The 22433-nt window shown below is 39.8% G+C and overlaps 1 protein-coding gene across 1 annotated transcript in view; it reads left to right on the top strand.

The window, feature by feature from the left end:
- LOC110308537 overlaps positions 1-22110 on the top strand; it is a 58243-nt gene extending 36133 nt beyond the window's left edge. The window contains 4 exon segments of the mRNA XM_029468233.1: positions 4101-4318; positions 14740-14866; positions 16197-16292; positions 17611-22110. Of these exon segments, the coding sequence (XP_029324093.1) occupies positions 4101-4318; positions 14740-14866; positions 16197-16292; positions 17611-20519 (3350 nt within the window). The 3' untranslated portion in view covers positions 20520-22110.
- Positions 22111-22433: the final 323 nt, after the last annotated feature.

Below are 22433 nucleotides of genomic sequence, written 5' to 3'. Positions count from 1 at the left end.
GACTAGGCCNTCTTTTGATACATATGCAGCTAGAGTCAAGAGCTCCGGGGTACTGGTTAGTTCATAATGTTGTTNCACCTACAGGGTTGCAGATCTCTTTAGCTCCTTGGATACTTTCTCTAGCTCCTCCATTGGGGGCCCTGTGATCCATCCAATAGCTTACTATGAGCATCCACTTATGTGTTTGCTAGGCCCCGACTTCTGCCTTTCTTATCAGGATCCCCTTGTTCCGTTCAGTGTTATAATTATTCTAGCTACAACTTCAAACATGTATTGAATACATATGAAGGGAGTGAAGAACCTTGACTTATTCTTGACTTTACTGAAATTGCTTTGAGATTGTCTCCATTCAGTTTGATGTTGACTGTACTGGCTGGTTTTGTGTGTCAACGGGACATAAGCTGGCATTATTACAGAAAAAGGAGCCTCCCTTGAGGAAAGGCCTCTATGAGATCCAGCTGTAAGGCATTTTCTCAATTAGTGATCAAGGGTAGGAGGGCCCATTGTGGGTGGTGTCATCGCTGGGCTGGTAATCGTGGGTTCTATAAGAAAGCAAGCTGAGCAAGGCAAAGCAGCACCTTCCATCAAACTGAGCTCTGCATCAGCTCCTGCATCCAGGTTTCTGCCCTGTGTGAATTCTCCCCTACTTCCTTTGGCGATGAACAGCAATGTGGAAGTGTAAGCTGAATAATCCCTTTCCTCCCCATTGCTTCTTGGTCATGATATTTTGTGCAAGAATATAACCCTAAGACATTGACTAAAGGCTTGATGTAAATCACCTGTATTATATTTAGCTATGTCCATTGTATCTCTACTCATTGCAAGACTTTTATCATTAAGTTGTGTTGAATCTTGTCAAAGGTTTGTTTGGTGTGGAATGAGATGATCATGTGGTTTCAAGTTTGTTTATATGGTACACTACACTAACTGATTTTTTTTTTTAAATCTGGAACCTTCCCTTCATGTCTGGAAGGAAGCCTACTTGGTCATGTTGTATAACATCTTTGATGTGTTCCTAGATTGGCTTTGAAAGAACTTTATTGAGTATTTTTTTTGCATCTATGTTTATATTGGTAATTTGCAATTCTATTTCTTCATTGACTCTCTGTGTGGTTTGGGTATCAGTTACTGTAGCTTCATAAAATGGGTTTGGAAAACTTTTCTCTATTTCTATTGTTGTAGAATAATTAAGGATTATTGGCCTTAACTATTCTTTGAAAGTCTATTTTCATTCAGGAGAGAGTTGTTTAGTTCCCTCTAGACTTAAGATTTCTTTTCAGCCAGGCGTGGTGGCACACGGCTTTTATCCCAGCACTCGGGAGGCAGAGGCAGGAAAATCACTGAGTTCGAGGCCAGCCTTGTCTACAGAGTTCCAGGACAGCCAGGGCTACACAGAGACCCTGTCTCATGAAACCAAAAAAACAAAACAAAAAAAAAACCAAAAAACCAAACAAACAAACAAAAAAAAAAACCAGACTTTCTTTTGTTCTTGAAATTCAGGTCTAATCCATGGTGGTCTGAAAAGAATTAGTGTATTATTTCAATTTCTTTGTGCCTGGAAAGAGTTGCTTTGTGACCAAGGATGTACTCAATTTGGGGGGAAGTTCCATGGGAGCTTTCTGAAAAGAAGGTATATTCTTTCGGTTTGGGGAGAGAGGTTCTGTAGATACCCTCCAGGTCGATTTGGTCTAATGTTTGTCAGTGATGGTGTTTTTGTGTTTAGCTNTTGGCTGGATAACCTGACAATTGGTGAGAATGGGGTATTGAACTCTCCAATGAGGTTAGGGCCAATGTGGTATTATGCTGGTAATGTTTCTCTTACAGACATGAGTGTTCTTGCATTTGTGATGTAGATGTTAAGAATTGAAACATCATCTTTGTGGATCTTTCCTTTGATGAGTTTAAACTGTTCCTCTCTGTTTGGTTAGTTTGTTTTTGATTAATTTTGGTTTGAATTCTATTTTGTTACATGTGAGAATAGCTACACCAGCTTACATCTGAGGTCCATTTGCTTGGAAAATATTGTTATAAAACATTTATCTGAGGTGATAGCTGAAGTTAAAGTGTGTTTCTTATAGGTCCCAGGATGGTCTTTTTGCCTTGCATCCATTCAGTTAGTCTATATGTTTTTATTGAAAACATAGTCTTGTCTATTTCCTGAGGAACTGATTCTAATCTTTAGTGGTTTGACTATTGTATGACAAGGAGACAGTGCTAGTTTGAACATGCTTGGTCCATGGGAAGTGGTACTGTTAGGAGGTATGGCCTCATTTGAGGTATAGTCTTGCTACAGGAAGCATGTCAGGAGGTGGGGCTTTGATATCTGATATATGATATTGAGTCTGGCCAGTGTGACTCAGAGCCTCTTCCTTGCACTATGCAGAAGACAAACCCCTTCTACTGCCTGCAGATAAAAATGTAGACCTCTCATTTCTGCCTAAACCTTACCATGCTTTCTACCATGATGATATTGAACTGACTCTCTGAAAATGTAAGCCAGTTCCAATTAAATGTTTTCTTTCATAAGGGCTTATCCCTGACTAGCTTACAAGTAAACGCGGCTCAGACTTGAGGTTATTTCATCAGGCTTTGACAACTACTGGGGTTCAACCTCTAATTTACTCTTCTTCTAACAGCTTTCTTGGCTACCTTCCCAGTGGTGTACTTCAGGTACTTGATGTTTCTCCCGACATTTTATACCCTCTCCCCCCATCGCAGCTGTCCTCTTCCCCCATTCATCCTCCTTTTCTTGGCCTCTTTTCCTTCTCTCTCTTCTCCACCCCATACCAGGTAACTCAAAAGCCACCTACCTCTAATCCCTCCAGTAATAGGCTGTAGCCAAATAGATTTAACTAATAGTTTTCAATCAAGGAACTGGGATTGCACAACAGAACCTTTTAAATGTGAGAGGTCCATGGTAAGCTTAGACGTTCAAATATAGAATTTAGTATTACAATACATAGCAAGATACCAACCTCAACACATACACATATTGGAAAACTAACTATGCTCAGAAATGTTAAGTCCGTGTGGTTGCTGACAATGCCCTTCACTGCAGCCTTCAGGGGGAGGACAGACCACTCATGACCTTATTCTAAACAGACATGCCAATCAAAAGTCCATGTGAATGTACTGCTTGTTGACTCTAGTTTTTCTAAGTTGAGGAATCTGTTTTGCATCCCTAGGCAAACACACTCCCTAGAGAAGAAGAATTGGATAGGGATTTTGCTGTCTCTGCTCTGAAACAGCTTGCTTTTGAATTATTGTGCCTCAGGGAAGTATAAAGTCTTTTCTGTAATGCCAATTGTAGCTTTAACTCAAGCATGAACTACACAGGAATAAACCTTCCCACGAAAAGATGGGAATTCTCAATACTCCAAGTTTTCAGTCTAACTTCTTTAATACATCGACCTCGTTTTACAGTGATATGAACATATTTCTGGTACCTTTGTATTCCATGGGGAACTATCTCAGTGTTCTGCTTAGGAGAAGTGAGGGAAGTGCAAGGCAGCTACCAGTAATGTTCAAGTATTATCAAATGTGAATGATGACAGGATCAGTGGAGACAGGAAAGTCAATAAGGAACATCAAACCAAACACAGAGGGAAATCGAAGAGCCAGTAAACAGACCACTGTGATTCTAGGAGCTCTGCCCCTCCTCTTGGGAGAGATTCACAGGAGGAAAGCAAGTGCTCAGAAAACACTTGGTCGTGACTCAGTTTGATTTCTAATTCTGTCTTAAGCAACTGGGATGGTTTCGGTAGCATCTTAAAGAGATAATGCCCACTCCTACATTAACTTCCTGCTTTCATGGTTTAAGTAAACCATGAAAGCAGGAATTTTCCACTCGGTAGTAATATTCCATAAGTCGATCTGTGCTTTAAAAAACCAAAAACCAACCAACCAAACAAACAAACAAAAAAGATCTGAGCTTTAAACTCACAATGTTTTAGCAGAGATAACAAGGAAATGAGATAAACATTACTGTGAAAAGCTCAGCTCACAGGCTAACATCGCGTGCTGTGACCAAAGACTTTTTTTAAAGTCCAATTTCCCTGTGATTGCCCACGTGCTGCAGCCTGGTTCTTTCTTAACTTCAGCTGCCCACAGCTGGGCTGCAAGGCAGGCAATGCACAAGACCTCTTCCTTGGGTCCCTGTAAGTCCTTCCAACTGACTTGTGGGAAGTGTAGTCCCGGGTCCTGTGACGTCATCAGAAAGGGCCGCGGAATCGAACTTCCTTATTCTTTCTTCAAACTTCACTCCTCAAATGTATGCAGTTGTCCTGCTCAGCGCTGCATCTGGATTTCTGACATGGAGGTTGGTGCAGGGAGCAGCGCCATCTTTCAGGTCTGAGGGGCTGTGCAGGGTGGCAGGTAGGGCAAGGAGGGAGCTGGCTCGGGCTTGTTGTGAGGCAGGAAGCTGCTGACCTGGGGATGCTGTGCGGACCTAGGCTGGGCCGCTGCGCCTGGGCACAGGTTTGAAGGGGAGAGATTGAAAACAAAGGGATGGCAAGGGCAGGCTGGGTGTGCTGACTGCCTGTTCCTGAGATGCTGACGGGAGCGCACTCATCATTACCTAGCTGGCCCGTTCTCACGTGACTGTAGTCAGATTCTCAGGACATACAGAGCACTTGGACATCCAGCACCCTCTGTATGTTATGTCCAGGAGACTACTCCTGGTTTGAGCTCAAACAGCTTCCTAAAGTTCCTAGTGTCCAAGGAGCAAGAATCCTGTGAGGGAGGACAAACTGTTGTGTGGGATGTTAGTTCCTGTTCCTTTGGATTGAATTGTTAGACTCATGGATGCCCTGATTCAAATGAGATTTTCTAATAGACACCTTTGTGACCTGAATGCGACAATACATGGCTATAAAACCACAAAATAATCTTGTAGTTGGTATGAACCAGAGTTTGCACAATCCAAATAAATAGGATTTTACACTAAATATTAAACATCACTAGACAATAATACCTCAACAGTTCTGAGTATGTGTTGTGTCCAAAATTTGGACTCCTTTACAGATGTGAGAGACGACTTGGTGTGATGAGAGATGGCAGGGTGGGTCTGGAAAGTCTGAAAGGAAAGGGGGAAATGGCTCTGCTCATCTGCCAGGCTCTGTGCATTGCTCTGTAATCTGCCAGGCTCTGTGCATTGCTCTGTAATCTGCCAGGATCTATACATTGTTGTCTTTTCACGTGCTTTTCTTCTATGTGTTCATGTTATCAGCAGTGTCTGAACTCTCTTAAATTTTGCTTTGTCCCTCAATGTGACATTCAGGTTTACTGACACACCCTTAATAGTTTTAGACAGAATTCTCCAAGTTTTTCAACTTTATTTAAAAAGCTGTAACATAGACCTGGAGAGAAGTCTCAGTGGTTAAGAGTGCTGGCTGTTCTTCCAGAGGTCATGAGTTTAATTCCCACCAACCACTTGGTGGCTCCCAACCATCTATAATTGGATCTGATGTTCTCTTCTTGTATGTCAGCAAAAGAATGCTCATATACATACATACATATATACATACATACATACATACATACATACATACTTGGGGTCTTATGATTTATACATAGTATGTTTATGTTCGTGCAAAAATGCACAGTTCTCCTCTTGAAGGGTTAAGAGAATAGTTTAGTCCGGAGCTATTTGAGCAGCCATAATCTGAGAACATAGATTTAGTTTAAACCAAATTCCATACTCCAACATGGAATCCGTTTCATGATTGTACAGAACAAATTATGTCATTGACCAAGGAAAGTTTAAAATACATTGGTGTGACTCTGATGGAGGCAAGCACTATGAGACATTGGAGATATTTTCAATGCCTAACATACCATCTGATGAGATTTTAGCTTTTGGGTTGATAGAAGCTCATGTTCTGCCTAGTCAGTGGATTCTTTCAGGTTTTTAATCTATTGTCACAAGCTGTATGGTCCACTACAGAGTGAGGCAAGGACTGACTGTTCCTGAAGGGAAAACCAGCCCAAGGTAAGACAGCAAAACCTGAACCTGCAGAATTCCAGGCTCTGCCCCTCAGTGAACTTCCACTTGGGCTATCAGACTCTACACCCACAGATTCCTTACAAAAGTTTTGTATTCACAGAATACACACAGGTTTTGTGTGTGTGTGTGTGTGTGTGTGTGTGTGTGTGTATTTGTTTGTTTTCAGAATTTCTCCTCCACAGCACCTCTCCCTAACTCAGGTGATCTTGCTTATATTATCACTCTTCAGTCAAACCAAGAGTTTGTGAGCCAGAGCTGGAGCCTGACTTACAGCATTCAAGTCTACTTTCAGAAATCATGGCCTTCAGACCACCTTGTCTTATTTACTGGAATTTTCAATGAGTTTGCAACCATATCTAGAATAAATAAACATTTCCTAGTTAATGATGCTAATCGGTAAGAAAAATATAACAGTATATGAAGTCGGGAATCACATGCTACCTTGTACACCAAAACATATTCCTTACAACATAGATAGGGTACAGCAGGGTGCTCATATATAACCTTAGAGGCTCCAAATAGTCATATATTTTGTATTAATCAGCCCTATGATAGAAAAGTGAGCTAAAGCCTATTGTGTGATTCATCTCTGTGTTTTGGGGAGGAGTCAGGGATCCTGGAGTTCAAAGTCATCCTCTCCTTCATAGCCAACTCAGGGGAGCCTAAGCTACATGAGACCCCTTGTTTTTAAAAGATTTTTAAAGCATACTGTATTGGTTGTTGTAATTACTTCTGTTGCTCTCAGTTCTGGGCACCAGTGACCTGACAGGAATCCATCCACTTGATATCTTCCTAATCCTAAAACCTTACCAATCTAGTAGTTCACTAGCTTCCTTTTGTTAATGACTTGTGTTGAAGATCAGGATCTTGCTTACATTTTTGTGCAAGGGGCGGGGTGGGGGCATTCTCTCTGCCTTGCTTGACTACCAGGGAATGTTAGCTTTCTTTGTGTTCTGACTGTTATCTGTTATTTTTTGTCCTGACCCTATGGTGCTGTCTGACTTTCCCTGAAAGTTTTCAGAACATCTGACTCTGCCAATGGAAAATGACAACTGCATCTACCACTGTCTTTCGAATGTGGTATCACAGCCATCCAGACAGTAATCTGTCAAGGTGGGGTTCCTTCCTCTTCCTCAGGGAGGAGTCCAGTCTCCTATGCTTGCAGTCCTGCCCTTTTCCTCGAAAGCTCTTTTCATTTCATCCTAATGTTACCGTGAGCAATGGTATGAATGAACGACTCATTGATTTTAACAGAATCCGGCAGGAACCTTGCCATGTTAGACAGGTTGTTCTGGGAAACTCTGAAGGGTTCTGTGTTGGGTGATGTCTTTCAGTTCCTGGGCTGTGTGCATGTCAAGAGGCCATGAAAAGAATGGCGAGATCTCATTTGTACTTGTACTGATTTTGATGGGCATCAAAAGAAGGAATACACCTGAGAAGGACATGTTGTTGTCATTTTCTACCTTTAAAATATGTCTGTCAGTGAGTTCAAGGACACTTTTCTTTCTTTCTTGTCCACTCATTTGTGTATTTAGCTACTTTTCATCCCAATCGCAGCCCCTCCTCCCCCGAGTCTTCTCCCAGGGCCCTCTCCCCATGCACCACTTCCTTCCTCCCTGACGCACCCCCAGTGGCCCATGAAGTTACTGAAGGAGTAGACACATACCTTTCCAATGAAGCTAGATGAGGCAGCCCAGATCAGGACTCAGGCTCCACTGTCAGGAAACAGGGTCAGGGATAACCTCCACTTCAGTCTTTGGGAGATCCATATGAAGGCCAAGCGGCCTTTGTGCTACATATGTGGAGGTGAGCTGGTGGGTCTAGCCCGTGTATGCTCTGTGATTGGTGGTTCCCTCTCTGGAAACACCCAAGGGTCCAGGTTAGTAGTTGACTCCATTGGTCTTTTGTGGAGTCCCTACCCTCTCCCAATCCCACAATCCTTTCCCCAACTCTTCTACAATACTCCCTCAGCTCTGACTAATAATGTTTGACTGTAGGTCTCTGCATCTGTTTCAGAGAGCCGCTGGATGGATCCTCTTAGAGGACAGTTAAACCAGGCTTGTCTGGAAGCCTAACAGAGTATCAGGGATAGTTCTTATCCATGGACAGGGTTTCACATTGGGCCCATCATTAGTTGGCTATTTCCTCAGTCTCTGTTCCATCTTTGTCCATGCACTTTTTGTAGGCAAGACAGATTTTGAGTTGAAGGTTTTATGGTTGGATTGGCATCCTCATCTCTCCAGTGGGAGTCATGCCTGGCTACAAGAGGTAACCATTTTGGGTTCCATCTTCCCTAATATTAGGAGTCTCAAATAGTGTCGCCCCTATAGGCTCCCAGGAGCCTCTCCCATCCCAGATCTCCAGCATATCACATAAATGATCCCCTTCCTCAACCTGGCCCACCACCAAATTTTATTCACTCTTTTGGTCCTCTCTCCCACGCTTTCCCTACACCTGATCCTTCATCCCCATATCCTATCCAACTCCATTCCTCTCCCACCTTCATCCCTCCATCCACTTCTGATGACTAATTCCATTCTGAGTGAGAATCAAGCCTCCTCCATTGGGCCCTCCTTTTGATTTAGTGTCTCTGGGTCTGTGGATTGTATCATGGGTATCTTTAGCTAATATCCACTTATAAGTGAATATATATTATGCATATCCTTTTTGTTCTGGGCTGCGTCACTCAGGAAGATGAAGTGCAAGTTCTACTTCAGTTGTGTCATGTAATGTTTTGCTGGAAGCTCTTGTCAGAGGGCATGTGATGTTTTGCTGAGAGCAGATACTTGAGAAGGTGGGTGTTATTTAGAAAGAAGATAAATAGAACCCCACAGACAGTGAGAGGGCGCTTCTGCATTGATAGGACCTGCAAAGCTCTGCTGCTCTTCACTACAGTGAGTGAGAAATGCCTAAAGAACTTCTGTGGGATTTTGGCTGCTTCCTCTGTTTCATATGAATTCAGTGGTTCCCTGTGCTTTCTGTTGGATCTTGCTACCTGTCCTGATTCATGCTTGATGTTTTGTAATTGGACTGGACTGCTGATATCCTGACAACAAAGAGTGTTATTACCCCAAGAACTACTTGTAAATAGGGCCATAAACCCTGTTTTCTATTAATCTTTTTTGTCCCCTACCACTGGTATGTGGGCTAGAAGGGAGGTTTAAACATTTGAGATCTCTACTTAAAGTAAGTTTTGAAATATATAAGTTTTCTAGTTCCATCAATTTGCCTGTAAATTTCATGATATCCTTGTTTTTAATAGCTGAGTAATATTCTGGTGTGTAAATGAATAACAATTTCTTTATCCATTTGCCCCTTAGGGATATCTGTGTTGTTTCCAGTTTCTGGCTGTTAGGAATAAAGATGCTACAAGTATAGTTGAGCAAGTGTTCTTGTGGTATGGTAGAACATCTTTTGGGTATATGCCCAAGAGTGGTCTCTCTGAGATTGAGGTAGAACTATCCCCATTATTCTGAGAAACCATCACATTGATTTCCGTAGTGATTATATAAGTTAGCACTCCCACCAGCAACTAAGGAGTGTTTCCATTGCCATACCTAACTCCTTGCCTGCATGTGCTGTGGCTGTAAGGTAGGATCTCAGAGTCACTTTGATTTGCATTTCCCTGATGACCAAAGAAACTTTTTAAAGTGTTTCTCAGCCATTAGTGATTCCTCTGCTGAGAATTCTCTGCTTAGCTCTGTACCCGTTTTTTAACTGGGTTATTTGGTTTGCTGGTGTCCAACTTCTTGAGTTTTTTAAATATAATTGGATATCAGCCCACTGTGGGATTTAGGGTTGCTGAAAGTCTTTTCCCATTCTGGAGGCTGCCATTATGACAGTGTCCTCTGCTTTACAGAAGGTTTCCAGTTACATGAGATTCTCATTCATTAACTGTTTATTTTAGTGCCTTAGTTATTGGTGTTCTGTTCAGGAAGTTGTTCCTATACCAATGCATTCAGGGCTACTCCCCACTTCCTCTTCTATTAGATTTAGAGTATCTGTTTGTTTGGTTTTTTAAGATTTATTTTTTATTTATATGAGTGCACTGCAGCTGTCTTCAGACACACACTAGAAAAGTGCATCAGATCCCATTACAGATCATTGTGAGCCACCATGTGGTTGCTGGGAAGTGAACTGGGGACCTCTGGAAGAGCAGTCAGTGCACTTAACTGCTGAGCCATCTCTCCAGCCTGTGTATCTGGTTTTATGTTGAGGTTTTTTGATCCACGAGGACTTGAGTTTTGTGCAGATTGATGAATATGAATCTATTTGCGTTCTACATGCAGACATCCAGTTAGATTGGCACCATTTTTTTGAAGATGCTTTCTCTCTTCCATTGTATGGTTTTGGCTTCTTTGTTAAAATTTAGTGTCCAGAGGTACGTAGGTAATATCAGGGTCTTCTGTTCGATTCCCTTGGTCAATCTGTGTGTTTCTGTACCAATACCAAACAGGTTTCTTTAATTACTCTTTCTCTGTAGTTCAGCTTGAAATCGTGGATTATGATACCTCTGGGAGTTCTTTTGTTGTACAGGACTCTTTTATCTATCCTGGGTGGTTTTTTGTTTTTAGTTCTTTTTTAATATGAAGTTGAGAATTGTTCTTTCAAAGTCTGTATAGAGTTGTATGGGAATTTTGATGAGGAATGCATTGAATCTGTAGATTGCTTTTGACGAGATGGCCATTTTCATTGTGTTAATCCTACTTACCCATGTGCATGAGAAATCTTTCTATCTTATGGTATCTTCTTCACATTCGTTCTTCAGAGACTTGAAGGTCTTGTCATACAGGTCTTTCACTTGATTTGTTAGAGTTACACCAAGATATTTTATATTTGTAGATATTGTGAAGGGTATTATTTCCCTAATTTCTTTTTAGCCTATTTATGGTTTGTATAAAGGACGGCTACTTATTTTTTTTTTTCAATTTTTCGAGACAGGGTTTCTCTGTGTTCCCCTGGCTGTCCTGGAACTCACTCTGTAGACCAGGCTGGCCTCGAACTCAGAAATGTGCCTGCCTCTGCCTCCCAAGTGCTGGGATTAAAGGCATGCACCACCATGACCAGCAATTTTTTTTTTTTTTTAGTTGATTTTGTATCCAGCCCCTTTGCTGAAGATATTTATCAGCTCTAGAAGTTCTCTGGTAGAGTTGTTTGTTTGTTTGTTTTGGGGGGTGTTGCTGATATACTATCATATTATCTGTAAATAGCTATACTTTGACTTTTTCTTTTCCAGATTGTATCCCCTTGATCTCTTTTCCTTTTCTTATTGCTCTGGCTAGAACTTCAAGTAGTATATTGTAGAGACATGGAGAGAGTAGAGAGCCTTTTCTTGTCCCTGATTTTAGTGTAATTGCTTTAAGTTTCTCTCCATTTAAGTTGATGTTAACTTAAGATTGGCTTGCTGTATATTACTTTTATTATGTTTAGGTATGCACCTCATATCCCTGATCTCTCCAAGACTTTTAACGTGAAGGGGTTTTGAATTTTCTCAAAGGGTTTCTCAGCATTGGAGATTGTCATATAACTTTTGGTTGTCTCATTTTGTTTATATAATGGAGTAAGTTGACAGATTTTCATATATTGAACCACCCCTGTATTCCTGAGATGAAAACTACTTGATCATGGTAGATTATGTATTTGGTGTATTCTTGGATTTGGTTTGTGATCATTTTATTGAGTATTGTTGCATGAATATTCATAAGGAAAAGTGGTTGAAATGTTCTTTCTTTGTTGAATCTTTGTGTGGTTTAGGTATCAGGGTGACCACTGCTGGGTTTACCTAGAGGGACTGCAGGTTGGTAGGGAGCTGGGGTTGAAGGTCCAACGTTACTTTCAGATCCATATTTATGTTCTTCCACTTCCCTAATTATTGCCCCACAATTCTTTCCAATTTCCCCATAAGCTCATATGTACCCTCCATTCTCTTTCTTATGCTCCCAAACAGCATCCTGCAGCAGAATACCAAGGCAGGGGAGGCAGGAAGGCAGTCTGCCCAACGCAACTCACTAGTAGTTGTTTGTTCAAATGGGAGGAATCTGAAGCCCACTTGTTTGTTTTACTCATATTCAAGCACTAGCACAATTAGGTGTAAACTCTTCTGGTGATAATTACCTCAGTACTGTAAGCACAAAAACATACCTAAATGTGCTAGAGAAACAAAGTTAGCAAAATATATATCATAAGTGACTAAGTAGACTAGTAATCAGCTCTAAGCTTTGTATGGAAAACAGATTTTTACATTCCTACCCTTGAAGGAACATCCCTCTAGTTTTACATTCTGTAGCACTTTCACCCTGTAAGCATATTGGAGTTTGTCCAAGACTTTTTTGCCCCTCTTGAGATGACCATGTGTTTATTGTCTATAAGACTATGCGATTTCTTGTATTTATTCACTTGCATGTGGTGAACTATCCCTGCATTTAAGAGATAAAGGCAACTTGGTCATGGTAGATGTTTCTGACATGTGTCTATATTCTCTTTGCAAGCTTTTGTTGTTGTTGTTTATTGTTTTTTTCTTTTATGGCCTTTTTGAAGATCAATTTATGTCATTGCCTGGAGGTTATTCTCCATCATCTATGCCTGTTATTTTCACAGTGTCTAACATTTCCTATATATTTCCTTTCATTGACTTTAATGGCATTGAGATGTTTCTTCATACCTTTAAGAGATGTTTGTAGTCTTTGATGAAGTTTATGATTGTACTTCTAAAATTTGGTTCCTAGTGTTCATCTAAGTAATGTGTATTGGCAAATGTTTCTAGAAATCTTGTAGGATACTGAATGGAAATGTCAGCGTGATCTTTTATATTGTTTTTCTATGAAATCTGGTCATATGGTTTATAGGAAAAAAAATACAGGCATGACCTACACGTCAGCATACATGCTGCAAAAGTAATTGTTGTTTTATTAATTTTGTGTGTTTGACTTTATAACAGCTTCCTCTATTCTTTTCCATTATGAAACAGCTCTATATTCCTTAACCTAATATATTATTTTTCTTTATATTCTTCTTTTTGGTAATTTTGAGGTTATCTTAATGTGGTTACAAATGAACATCTTTAATTTGAATGAATTAATAACACATAAAAGTAAAAGACTTAGGAAATTGCGGTACACAGATTCTCTCTGTTCTGCTCCTCAATTCACTGCTTAATTTATGATATTATTTGGTGATGTTACAGCATGCAACATTGTCACTTGTGAAAATATGGATTATGTTAGATTTGTGAACACAGATCAAAAAGAAGAAAGGCAGGAAAGAGGTTGAAAACAACAGATGAGGATGCTTATTAGTACACACAGAGACGGGCACCAGCTCTCCTGGAAACATGGGATGGGGGTTATGTGAAGAGAGAAACCTGGCTTGAACCTTTTAGAGACACGCGAAGGGCTTGCGAATGAGGAAGTGGGTGCTGATCTAGGAGCCCCATCCAGGTTTCTCCTTCCTGGTATTGCCTGCTTAAGCTAGACAGATTTTCATGCTATCCTAAAAAACAAACAAAAAAACAAAAACAAAAACATTCCTCTGTGGTTGTAGCAGACAAATAAGGTTGAAGAAGGTCAACTGTATTCACATAGGAATCCCGTTTTTAAAAGCAAGACTCTTATCAGATGGGACAGGACATTATTGTTTTATTGTTTTATTGTTTTAGTCATCAATAGACAAGTCTCTCATGCTGTGTGACCGTACTTCTTGTGCCTTCTGACTGACTTACCTATATTAGATGCTTGTCTGGCTGAAATCACTGGCACGGATCTTCAATGCCTTATAGTAAAGGAGTATTGCTTTCATGTCTTAGAGATTGTCTGATCCTCTGTAACTGGAGTTATAGACAGTTGTAAGTGGCCATGTGGGATGTAGTAATCAACCCCATGTCCTTCGGAAGAGTAGCCAGTGCTCTTAACTGCTGAGCCATCTCTCCAGCCCCAGCACACTGTACTGTAGTTGTCCTTGTTCTCCAGTTTATGGTCCTTAAAAGTGTTAGACCATACGAGATTCTCGGACCTTCTATCATCCACTTCTCTTAGAGATGAATCCTGTGTTGCCCCTAGCATCACATCAGTAGTATTTTATGGATTTTGCTTCCCTATATCGGAAATGCTTCCTGCTCTCACTCAGAGCCACCTTTAGATTTGTATACAGAGCATATGACACCTCTTTGTATTTATGTTATTATTAGTAGTTATAATTAATCTGATGTGTAAGCTAATTGTAGTTATGTCTATCCCAACTTAGCTTCCAAATGAATGAGACCAACACTATGATTTATTTATTTGTTTTTTTGTTCAATTGCTGGGGAATTACTCCTAATCTATTTTTTTTTAAAGCTAGACTGGCTACTTCCCCAGCTGTGTTCCCAATTCCTTGCTGATTGAGTCTTTCCTGAATTGTTACTGATCTATCATGTCTAATGGAGACCTCATGTCCTCCCATCTTCCCCTTCTCCTCCCTCTTTTTGTTTTTCCTCATCATGTTCCTTACCTTGACCCCCAGCCTGGTCACTGAAGCTCTACCAACCTCTATTTCACCCCATAATTGACTGTTGCCAGTTTTATTTAACCAATAGTTTAAAATTGGGGAGCTAGTTTTACACAGTAAATACTGGAGTATGTTAGAATTTTGCTTGTCTTCTGGCTACAAGATCTTGTGGTAGCATTTGAGCACATAGAAGCACCAGATCAACCCCCAACTATGTGTGTTATTTCCTTTTTATGTTTCGTTTTGTGTTTTAGGAAATGCTGTCATTCAAGGATGTGGCCATTGATTTCTCTGCAGAGGAGAGGGAATGCCTTGATCCTGCTCAGTGGAAACTGTACAGGAATGTGATGCTGGAGAATTATGACAATCTTGTGTTCCTGGGTGAGGAGAGCTTCCATGAAGAACTTTTTTTTGTTGGTTTTTTTTTTAATTCATCATTCCATTCATTTACATCTCAAATAATATCCCACTTCCTGGTTGCTTCTCCACAAGTGACGCCACCCCATCCCATCCGCCTTCTCCTCCCTCCCCTTTTCCTCTATGAGGTTGCTCCTCTACCCACAAACTCAGTCTCACCTGGCCACCTCTCCAGCATCCCTCTACACTGGGGCATCAAACCTCCATAGGACCAAGGGCCTCCCTTACCATGATGTCAGATAAGGCTATCCTCTGCTACTTATATATCTGGAGCCATGGATGTACACTCCTTAGTTGGTGGTCTAGTCCCTGGGAGCACTTGGTGGTCTGGCCTGCTGACATTGTTCTTCCTAAGGTGTTGAATCCCCCTCTGCTCCTCCAGTCCTTCCCTCAGCTCCCCCACTGGGGTCCCCAAGCTCACTCTGATGGTTGGCTATGAGCATCTGCATCTGCATTGTCCAGGTGCTGTCAGAACATCCCAGGGGACAGCCACACCAGGTTCCTGAAAGCAAGGCACTCTTGGCCGAAGCAGCGGTGTCGGGGTAGGGTTTCTGAAGACAGGATGAATCCCCAGGTGTGGCAGTATCTGGATGACCCTTCCCTCAGTCTCTGCTCCATTTTTTTGTCCCTGACTTTCCTTTAGACAGGAACACTTCTGAGTTAAAGACTTTGAGATGGGTGTGTGGCCCCATACATCAACAGGGATCCATGCCTATCTACTGGAGGTGGTCTCTACAAGTTTTGTCTCCCCTTTACTCTTCATTTCTGCTAATGTCATCCCCATTGGGTCCTGGAAGCCTCCAGTGGCTATCCCTGGTTCCTCATTACCCACTGCTACATATTTCCATGAAGAACTCTTAACTGCCAGCATGAAAGTTGCTCGCTTTGTACAGTACCTCATGGAAGCTTGTGCTTCCAACAGAGAGGTTCATAGAACTGCTCTTAAGGAAAATTAACATTATATACCTTAAAACTATTTCTTCTGGTGTTGGTTCCTCTTCCCCCAACTCTCTTAAATGTTTCATTTTTATTATAACGTAAGTGGTGCACCTTACTGAGACTCTCACACACTTCAGTTTTAAAAATTGTTCTTGTAACTAAGGGATATGAAGCTCAGGACACAGAAGTCCTATGTTTCTCCTAAGGACTCTGGTGTGCCCATCAGAAGACATGAGAAAAATGAATCCTCTATACTCCTCTATTGTATCTTCTCATCTTATACACAGTCCTAGAAAGGACATTTTATTTCTGAGGAGAATACACTAACAATATTGTTTCCTTTTTCCACAAACAGGTCTTGCTTCGTCTAAGCCATATCTAGTCACATGTCTGGAGCAAATACAAGAGCCTTCAGATGTGAAAAGAGGAGCAGCTACCTCTATGCTCCCGGGTATGTCAGGAGGAGGGGATCAGAGAACAGAGTGGGAAATTCTAAGATCTAGTATAAAGCCATTAAGACATAATATTGTGGTATAAATCATCTTTTAAAGCTATACTTTTCTGTCTTTTTCTTTGAAAGGAAATTATCTAATGTTAAGGATGCTTTGAATCTCATAAGCTTTGTTTTCTTCCACCATGAGATTAACTTGTGTTCCCCAGGACAGCCAAAGCTCTGTCATTTCTAAGTAGTCTTTAACTTGGATGTTTATTTTTTTTATATATATAAGATATATGGACATTCATTTTTAAAAGTGAAGATTTGTCTCTATTTCTGGCTAGCTCCAAAATGAATGAGGCAGAAACTCTAACATTTATTTTATAAGAATCACAAGACAACCACTGGGTAGTTAATGATCAATTCTAATCTTCTAAGTTAATCTGGCTACCTCAAAATAATCAGGATACTTACATTTTTGTACTGATCTGACTTTCTGGGCTTCAGGTGTCTTTACCTGATGGCTCTCTGGAAGTGACTCCTTTACTTCCCTCCTCCACCCCACACCCTGCCCTCCCTCTGTCTCTTTTTCCCTGGGCTGGCAGATGTCTAACTCTTTCTTCTCTACAGTTGGGTCTATTAGCTGATCAGTTTTATTAACAAGTTAGATAATAACATGGAAACAAACTTTACACAAACTTGATAAAGGAAATTCTTAAAATAAGTATTACAGTACCATGTATGGATGGCAAGTAGATACCAGGCAGAAGAATCTTTACATACTGCACAAACCCTCCAAGCCTAAAGATATGCATAAACTTCTTTCTTGAACCACTGAGATTTATTATTTATATTTATTATATAACTTTGAAACAAAACTTTAATGCATACATGTATGTCATATACTTATATATAAGATATAGAAATATTGTTTATTTGGGTGTTTTCAAAGTTAGACTATTTTATACTTTGCTTTTATCTAGTCATAAAATTTCTGTATTTGTGTAAGTGGCTGATTTGTGTTAACATAATGGATTTTCTTTGTTAATTTTATGTTTTTGTTTCATATTTGACTTTGATTAACATTCCCTTGTTTCCATTTCTGTGTTGTCATGGTCTTCTTTTGTCAGTGGAAGGCTACATGATTTTCACTTCTGTTTTAAATTAGGCTTCATTGAATACAGGTATAAAAAATTGAATGTAGCTTATCATTTATAAAGACAAGTGCAAGTAAGACAAGACAAGTGAGAAAATGTTGGTCTTTAAACAGAAGCATTATAAATATACAGAATTTTGCTCTGCTTTCATTAATTTCTCTATCGTTCCTCCACAGAATGCAAAGAATATGGAAAAGTTTTTGAGTGGACCGAAGTGTTTCAAAATCACCAGATAATTGACTTAGAAGTGAAGCCCTACAGGAATGAAGAATGTGCCAAGTACTTCCATATTCCATCATTAAGTTCTGAAGAGAACAGAATTCATACAGGAGAAAAACCTTACAAATGTGAAGTTTGTGGCAAGGCCTTCTGCATTCCATTATTACTTTCTAAACACAAGATAATTCATACAGGAGAGAATCCCTACGAGTGTGAAGTGTGTGGCAAGGCCTTCCAACATCCATCAAGACTTTCCAGACATAAGAAGATTCATTCAGAAGAGAAACCATACAAGTGTGAAGTATGTGAAAAAGCCTTCCACTTTCCATCATTACTTTTGGTACACAAGAGAGTTCATACAGGAGAAAAACCATACAAATGTGAAGTATGTGGCAAGGCCTTCCATTATCCATCAATACTCTCTAAACACAAGCGAATTCATACAGGAGAGAAACCATACAAGTGTGAAGAATGTGGNAAGGCCTTCCACATTTCATCATTTCTTTCTAAACACAAAATAATTCATAGAGGAGAAAAACCCTACAAGTGTGAGGTATGTGGCAAGGCCTTCCATTATCCATCAAGACTTTCCAACCATAAGAAAATCCATTCAGNAGAGAAACCATACAAGTGTGAAGTATGTGGAAAGGCCTTCCGCATTTTATCACTACTTTCTAAGCACAAGATAATTCATACAGAAGAGAATCCTTACAAGTGTGAAGTATGTGGCAAGGCTTTCGATTATCCCTCAAGACTTTCTACCCATGCAAAAATGCATACAGGGGAGAAACCATACAAGTGTGAAGTATGTGAAAAGACTTTCCGTTCTCTGTCATCACTTTCTAAACACAGGAGAATTCATATGGGAGATAATTATTATAACAGTGAATTATGTGGCAATGCCTTCGTTTATCCTTCAAGACTTTCTAAACATAAGAAAATTTGTAGAGGAGAGAAGCCCTACAAGTGTGAAGTATGTGGCAAGGCCTTCCATGTTTCATCACTACTTTCTAAACACAGAACGATTCATACAGGAGAAAAACTCTATAAGTGTGAAGTATGTGGGAAGGCCTTCTATTATCCATCAAGACTTTCCAACCATAAAAGAATTCATACAGGAGAAAAGCCATACAAGTGTGAAGTATGTGGGAAGGCCTTCTGTTTTCCACCATCACTATCTAAACACAAGAGAATTCACACAGGAGAGAAACCGTACAAGTGTAAAGAATGTGGGAAGTCCTTCCGATTTCCATCATCACTATCTGCACACAAGAAAATTCATACGGGAGAGAAACCCTACAAGTGTGAAGTTTGTGGCAAGGCCTTCCATTATCCATCATTACTTTCTAAACACAAGATAATTCATACAGGAGAAAAACCCTATAAGTGTGACATATGTGACCAGGCGTTTCATGTTCCATCCAAACTTTCTCATCACAAGATAATTCATACAGGAGAAAAACCCTACAAGTGTGAAGTATGTGGCAAGGCCTTCCATTATTCATCACTACTTTCTAAACACAAGATAATTCATACAGGAAAAAAACCCTACAAGTGTGAAGTGTGCGACAAGGCCTTCCATTATCCATCAAGACTTTTTAGCCATACAAAAATGCATACAGGAGAGAAACCATACAAGTGTGAAGTATGTGGAAAGGCCTTCTGTTCTCCATCATCACTTTCTAAACACAAGAGAATTCATAAAATTGAAAAAGCCTACAGTTGTGAGATTTGTGGAAAGACCTTCTGCATTCCATTATTACTTTCTAAACACAAGATAATTCATACAGGTGATAATCAGTATAACAGTGAGGTATGTAGCAAGTTTTTTGTTTATCCTTCAAGACTTCCTAAACATAAGAAAATTTATAAAAGAGAGAAACCATACAAGTGTGATGTATGTGGAAAGGCCTTCGATTATCCTTCAAGACTTTCTAAACATAAGAAAATTCATACAAGAGAGAAACCGTACAAGTGTGATGTATGTGGAAAGGCCTTCCACATTGCATCATTACTATTAGTACACAAGGGAATTCATACTGGAGAAAAACCCTACAAGTGTGAAGATTGTGGGAAGGCTTTCTATTATCCATCATTTCTTTCTAAACACAAGAGAATTCATACAGGAGAAAAACCATACCAGTGTGAAGTGTGTGGCAAGGCCTTCCATGTTTCATCATCACTATCTAAACACAGGATAATTCATACAGGAGAGAGACCATACAAGTGTGAAGTGTGTGGGAAGGCCTTCCGCTTTTCATCATCACTATCTAAACACAAGAGAATTCACACAGGAAAGAAACCCTACAAGTGTGAAGAATGTGGCAAGGCCTTCCATTTTCCGTCATTGCTTTCTAAACACAAGATAAGTCATACTAGAGAAAAACTCTACAATTGTGACTTATGTAGCAAGACCTTCCATTATCCATCATTACTTTCTAAACATAAGATGATTCATATGGAAGGAAAACCCCACAAGTGTGATGTATGTGGTAAGGCCTTCCATTATCCTTCAAAACTTTCCAACCATAAGAAAATTCATACAGGAGAGAAACCCTACAAGTGTGAAGTATGTGGGAATGTCTTCCGTTTTCCATCGTCACTTTCTGAACACAAGAAAACTCATACAGGAAAGAATCCATACAAGTGTGAAGTATGTGGCAAGGCCTTCTGTTCTGCATCATTACTTTCTAAACACAAGATAATTCATATAGGAAAGAAGCCCTACAAATGTGAAGTGTGTGGCAAGGCCTTCCATTATCCATCACGACTTTCCAAGCATAAGGCAATTCATGGTGCTGGAGAGATGTCTAGGGTTGAGGGCACTGGTTTCTCTTCCAGAGGTCCTGAGTTTAATTCCCAGTAACTACATGGTGGCTCACAACCATCTATAATGGAATCTTCTGGTGTGCAGATGTTCATGCAGATAGAGATGTCATATACATAAAATAAACAAATCTTTAAAAATATTGATGGTATATTGCTTGGTGCCAAAAGAAAAGAAAAAATGAAATTCACACAGGAGAGAAACAGTAGTAGTCTGAAGTATGTGGACGGGCCTCGAATTTCATCATCACTTTTGGTACAGAAGAAAATTCATACAGGAAAAAATTCCTACAAGTGTGTAGTGTGTGGCAAGGATTTCCATTGTCCAACATTACTTTCTAAACACAGGAGAAGTCACTCAGGAAAACAAAAAAACCTACAAGTATAAAGTATGTATCCTGGCCTTCTGTGCTCAACAAAAACATTAGGGATCATGAAAGAATCCATTCTGCAGATAAACCATACAACTCTAAAGAATGTAGCAAATACTTCAGAAGTTCCATAGCATATGCTGAACACAGGATAATTCCTACTGTACAGAAATATTACATACAATAATATGGCATGTGGCAAAAACTATTACTTGTCTTCTGGTCTTAAACAACATTCAGGAATTCATCTGTTAGAGAAACCACACAAGTATGAAGAATGTTCCAAGGTCTTTTGTACTTACTAAGAACTGTAAAACACCTCATAGTTCATACAAGACTGAAATGCCTCATGTGAAAAATGTTGCAAACCCTTTAATAGACTTTCTTATATGTCTCAACACAAGGTACTTCAAGCTGGAGTGAAATAGTACAAATGTTAAAATATTCACAATACATTAACACTTCTTCAGACACTAAGTTATCAAAAGCTTTCTGCTGAATGGAAACTATGTAAGATTGAGAAATGTGGTAACTAAAGCCTTTGGAATCATTCACACAACCATGTCAAAAATACAGATGTCAGACTGTTTATTCTCTGGATTTGGGGCTGATATTTCCTTGCTGTCTTTTGTTCTGTTTTAGAATCAGAACACTTCTATACCATTGTTGCAAAAGTAGTCACTTGTTTTTATGTTGTAAAAGATCACACATAAGAGATTGCATTGAGTCTCACATAACACATGAACTGTGGTCTCATAATGTTGTAATTGTTAAATACGTTGTGGACCTTTCAAGTTGTAGGCTATTTTACATAGGAGGTGAAAGTAAGGTTGGGGAAAAGGGAAGAAATGTTGTGATTAAAGCTCTGTGGCTAAGGCTAGCATGAGTTTGGGAACAAACTTAAAAGACAAGACCCATACCCATGTTAGTAGTCCAAGTACCCACAAAATAGGTAATTACCTCTGCAGATTTTTCTCTGACCTCCATGTGTGGGCTCCCATATATACATACATACATTCATACATACATACATACATACACCCAGACAAAATATACCTAAATTATGTTTTGGAATTATGCTTGTGTTTTATGCAGACAGGGGTCAAGAATTAATGCTTATATCTTAATTCTCAGCTACTACTTGAGTATCATACCTGTCTCCATTCCACCATGTTCCCCAAGCATGCTCCCTAAAATAATGATAATGTACAAAACTTACAAAACTGTAAACAAGCCCCAATAAATGCTTTGTTTATAAGAGTTATCCTGGTTTGGTGTCTTTTCATAGGACTAGAACAGTGAGTAAGATACCATGGTAGATAATGACCTTGAACTACGATGCCAATTAAACCCTTTAACTTGCTCTTTGTGGATATTTTATCACGGCCATGAGAAAACTTACTAAATCTTCTTGCCAAATGCAAGTTTCAATGTGACATTTAATACATATGAATCCTGTACTTTCTCCCTTTTACCATTATTGTCCTCCATTTATCCCCCTTCTCTGAAAAGTGCTCCCTCTCTTCACCTATATTCCTACCTACACATCTACATGAACAGGCACATATGCAGTATAACCTTAG

The sequence above is a fragment of the Mus caroli genome, chromosome 13, assembly GCF_900094665.2.
Source record: "Mus caroli chromosome 13, CAROLI_EIJ_v1.1, whole genome shotgun sequence".
NCBI lineage: Eukaryota > Metazoa > Chordata > Mammalia > Rodentia > Muridae > Mus > Mus caroli.
Note: the sequence above shows the minus strand (reverse complement) of the source record. Positions and strands in the feature narration are given on the sequence as shown.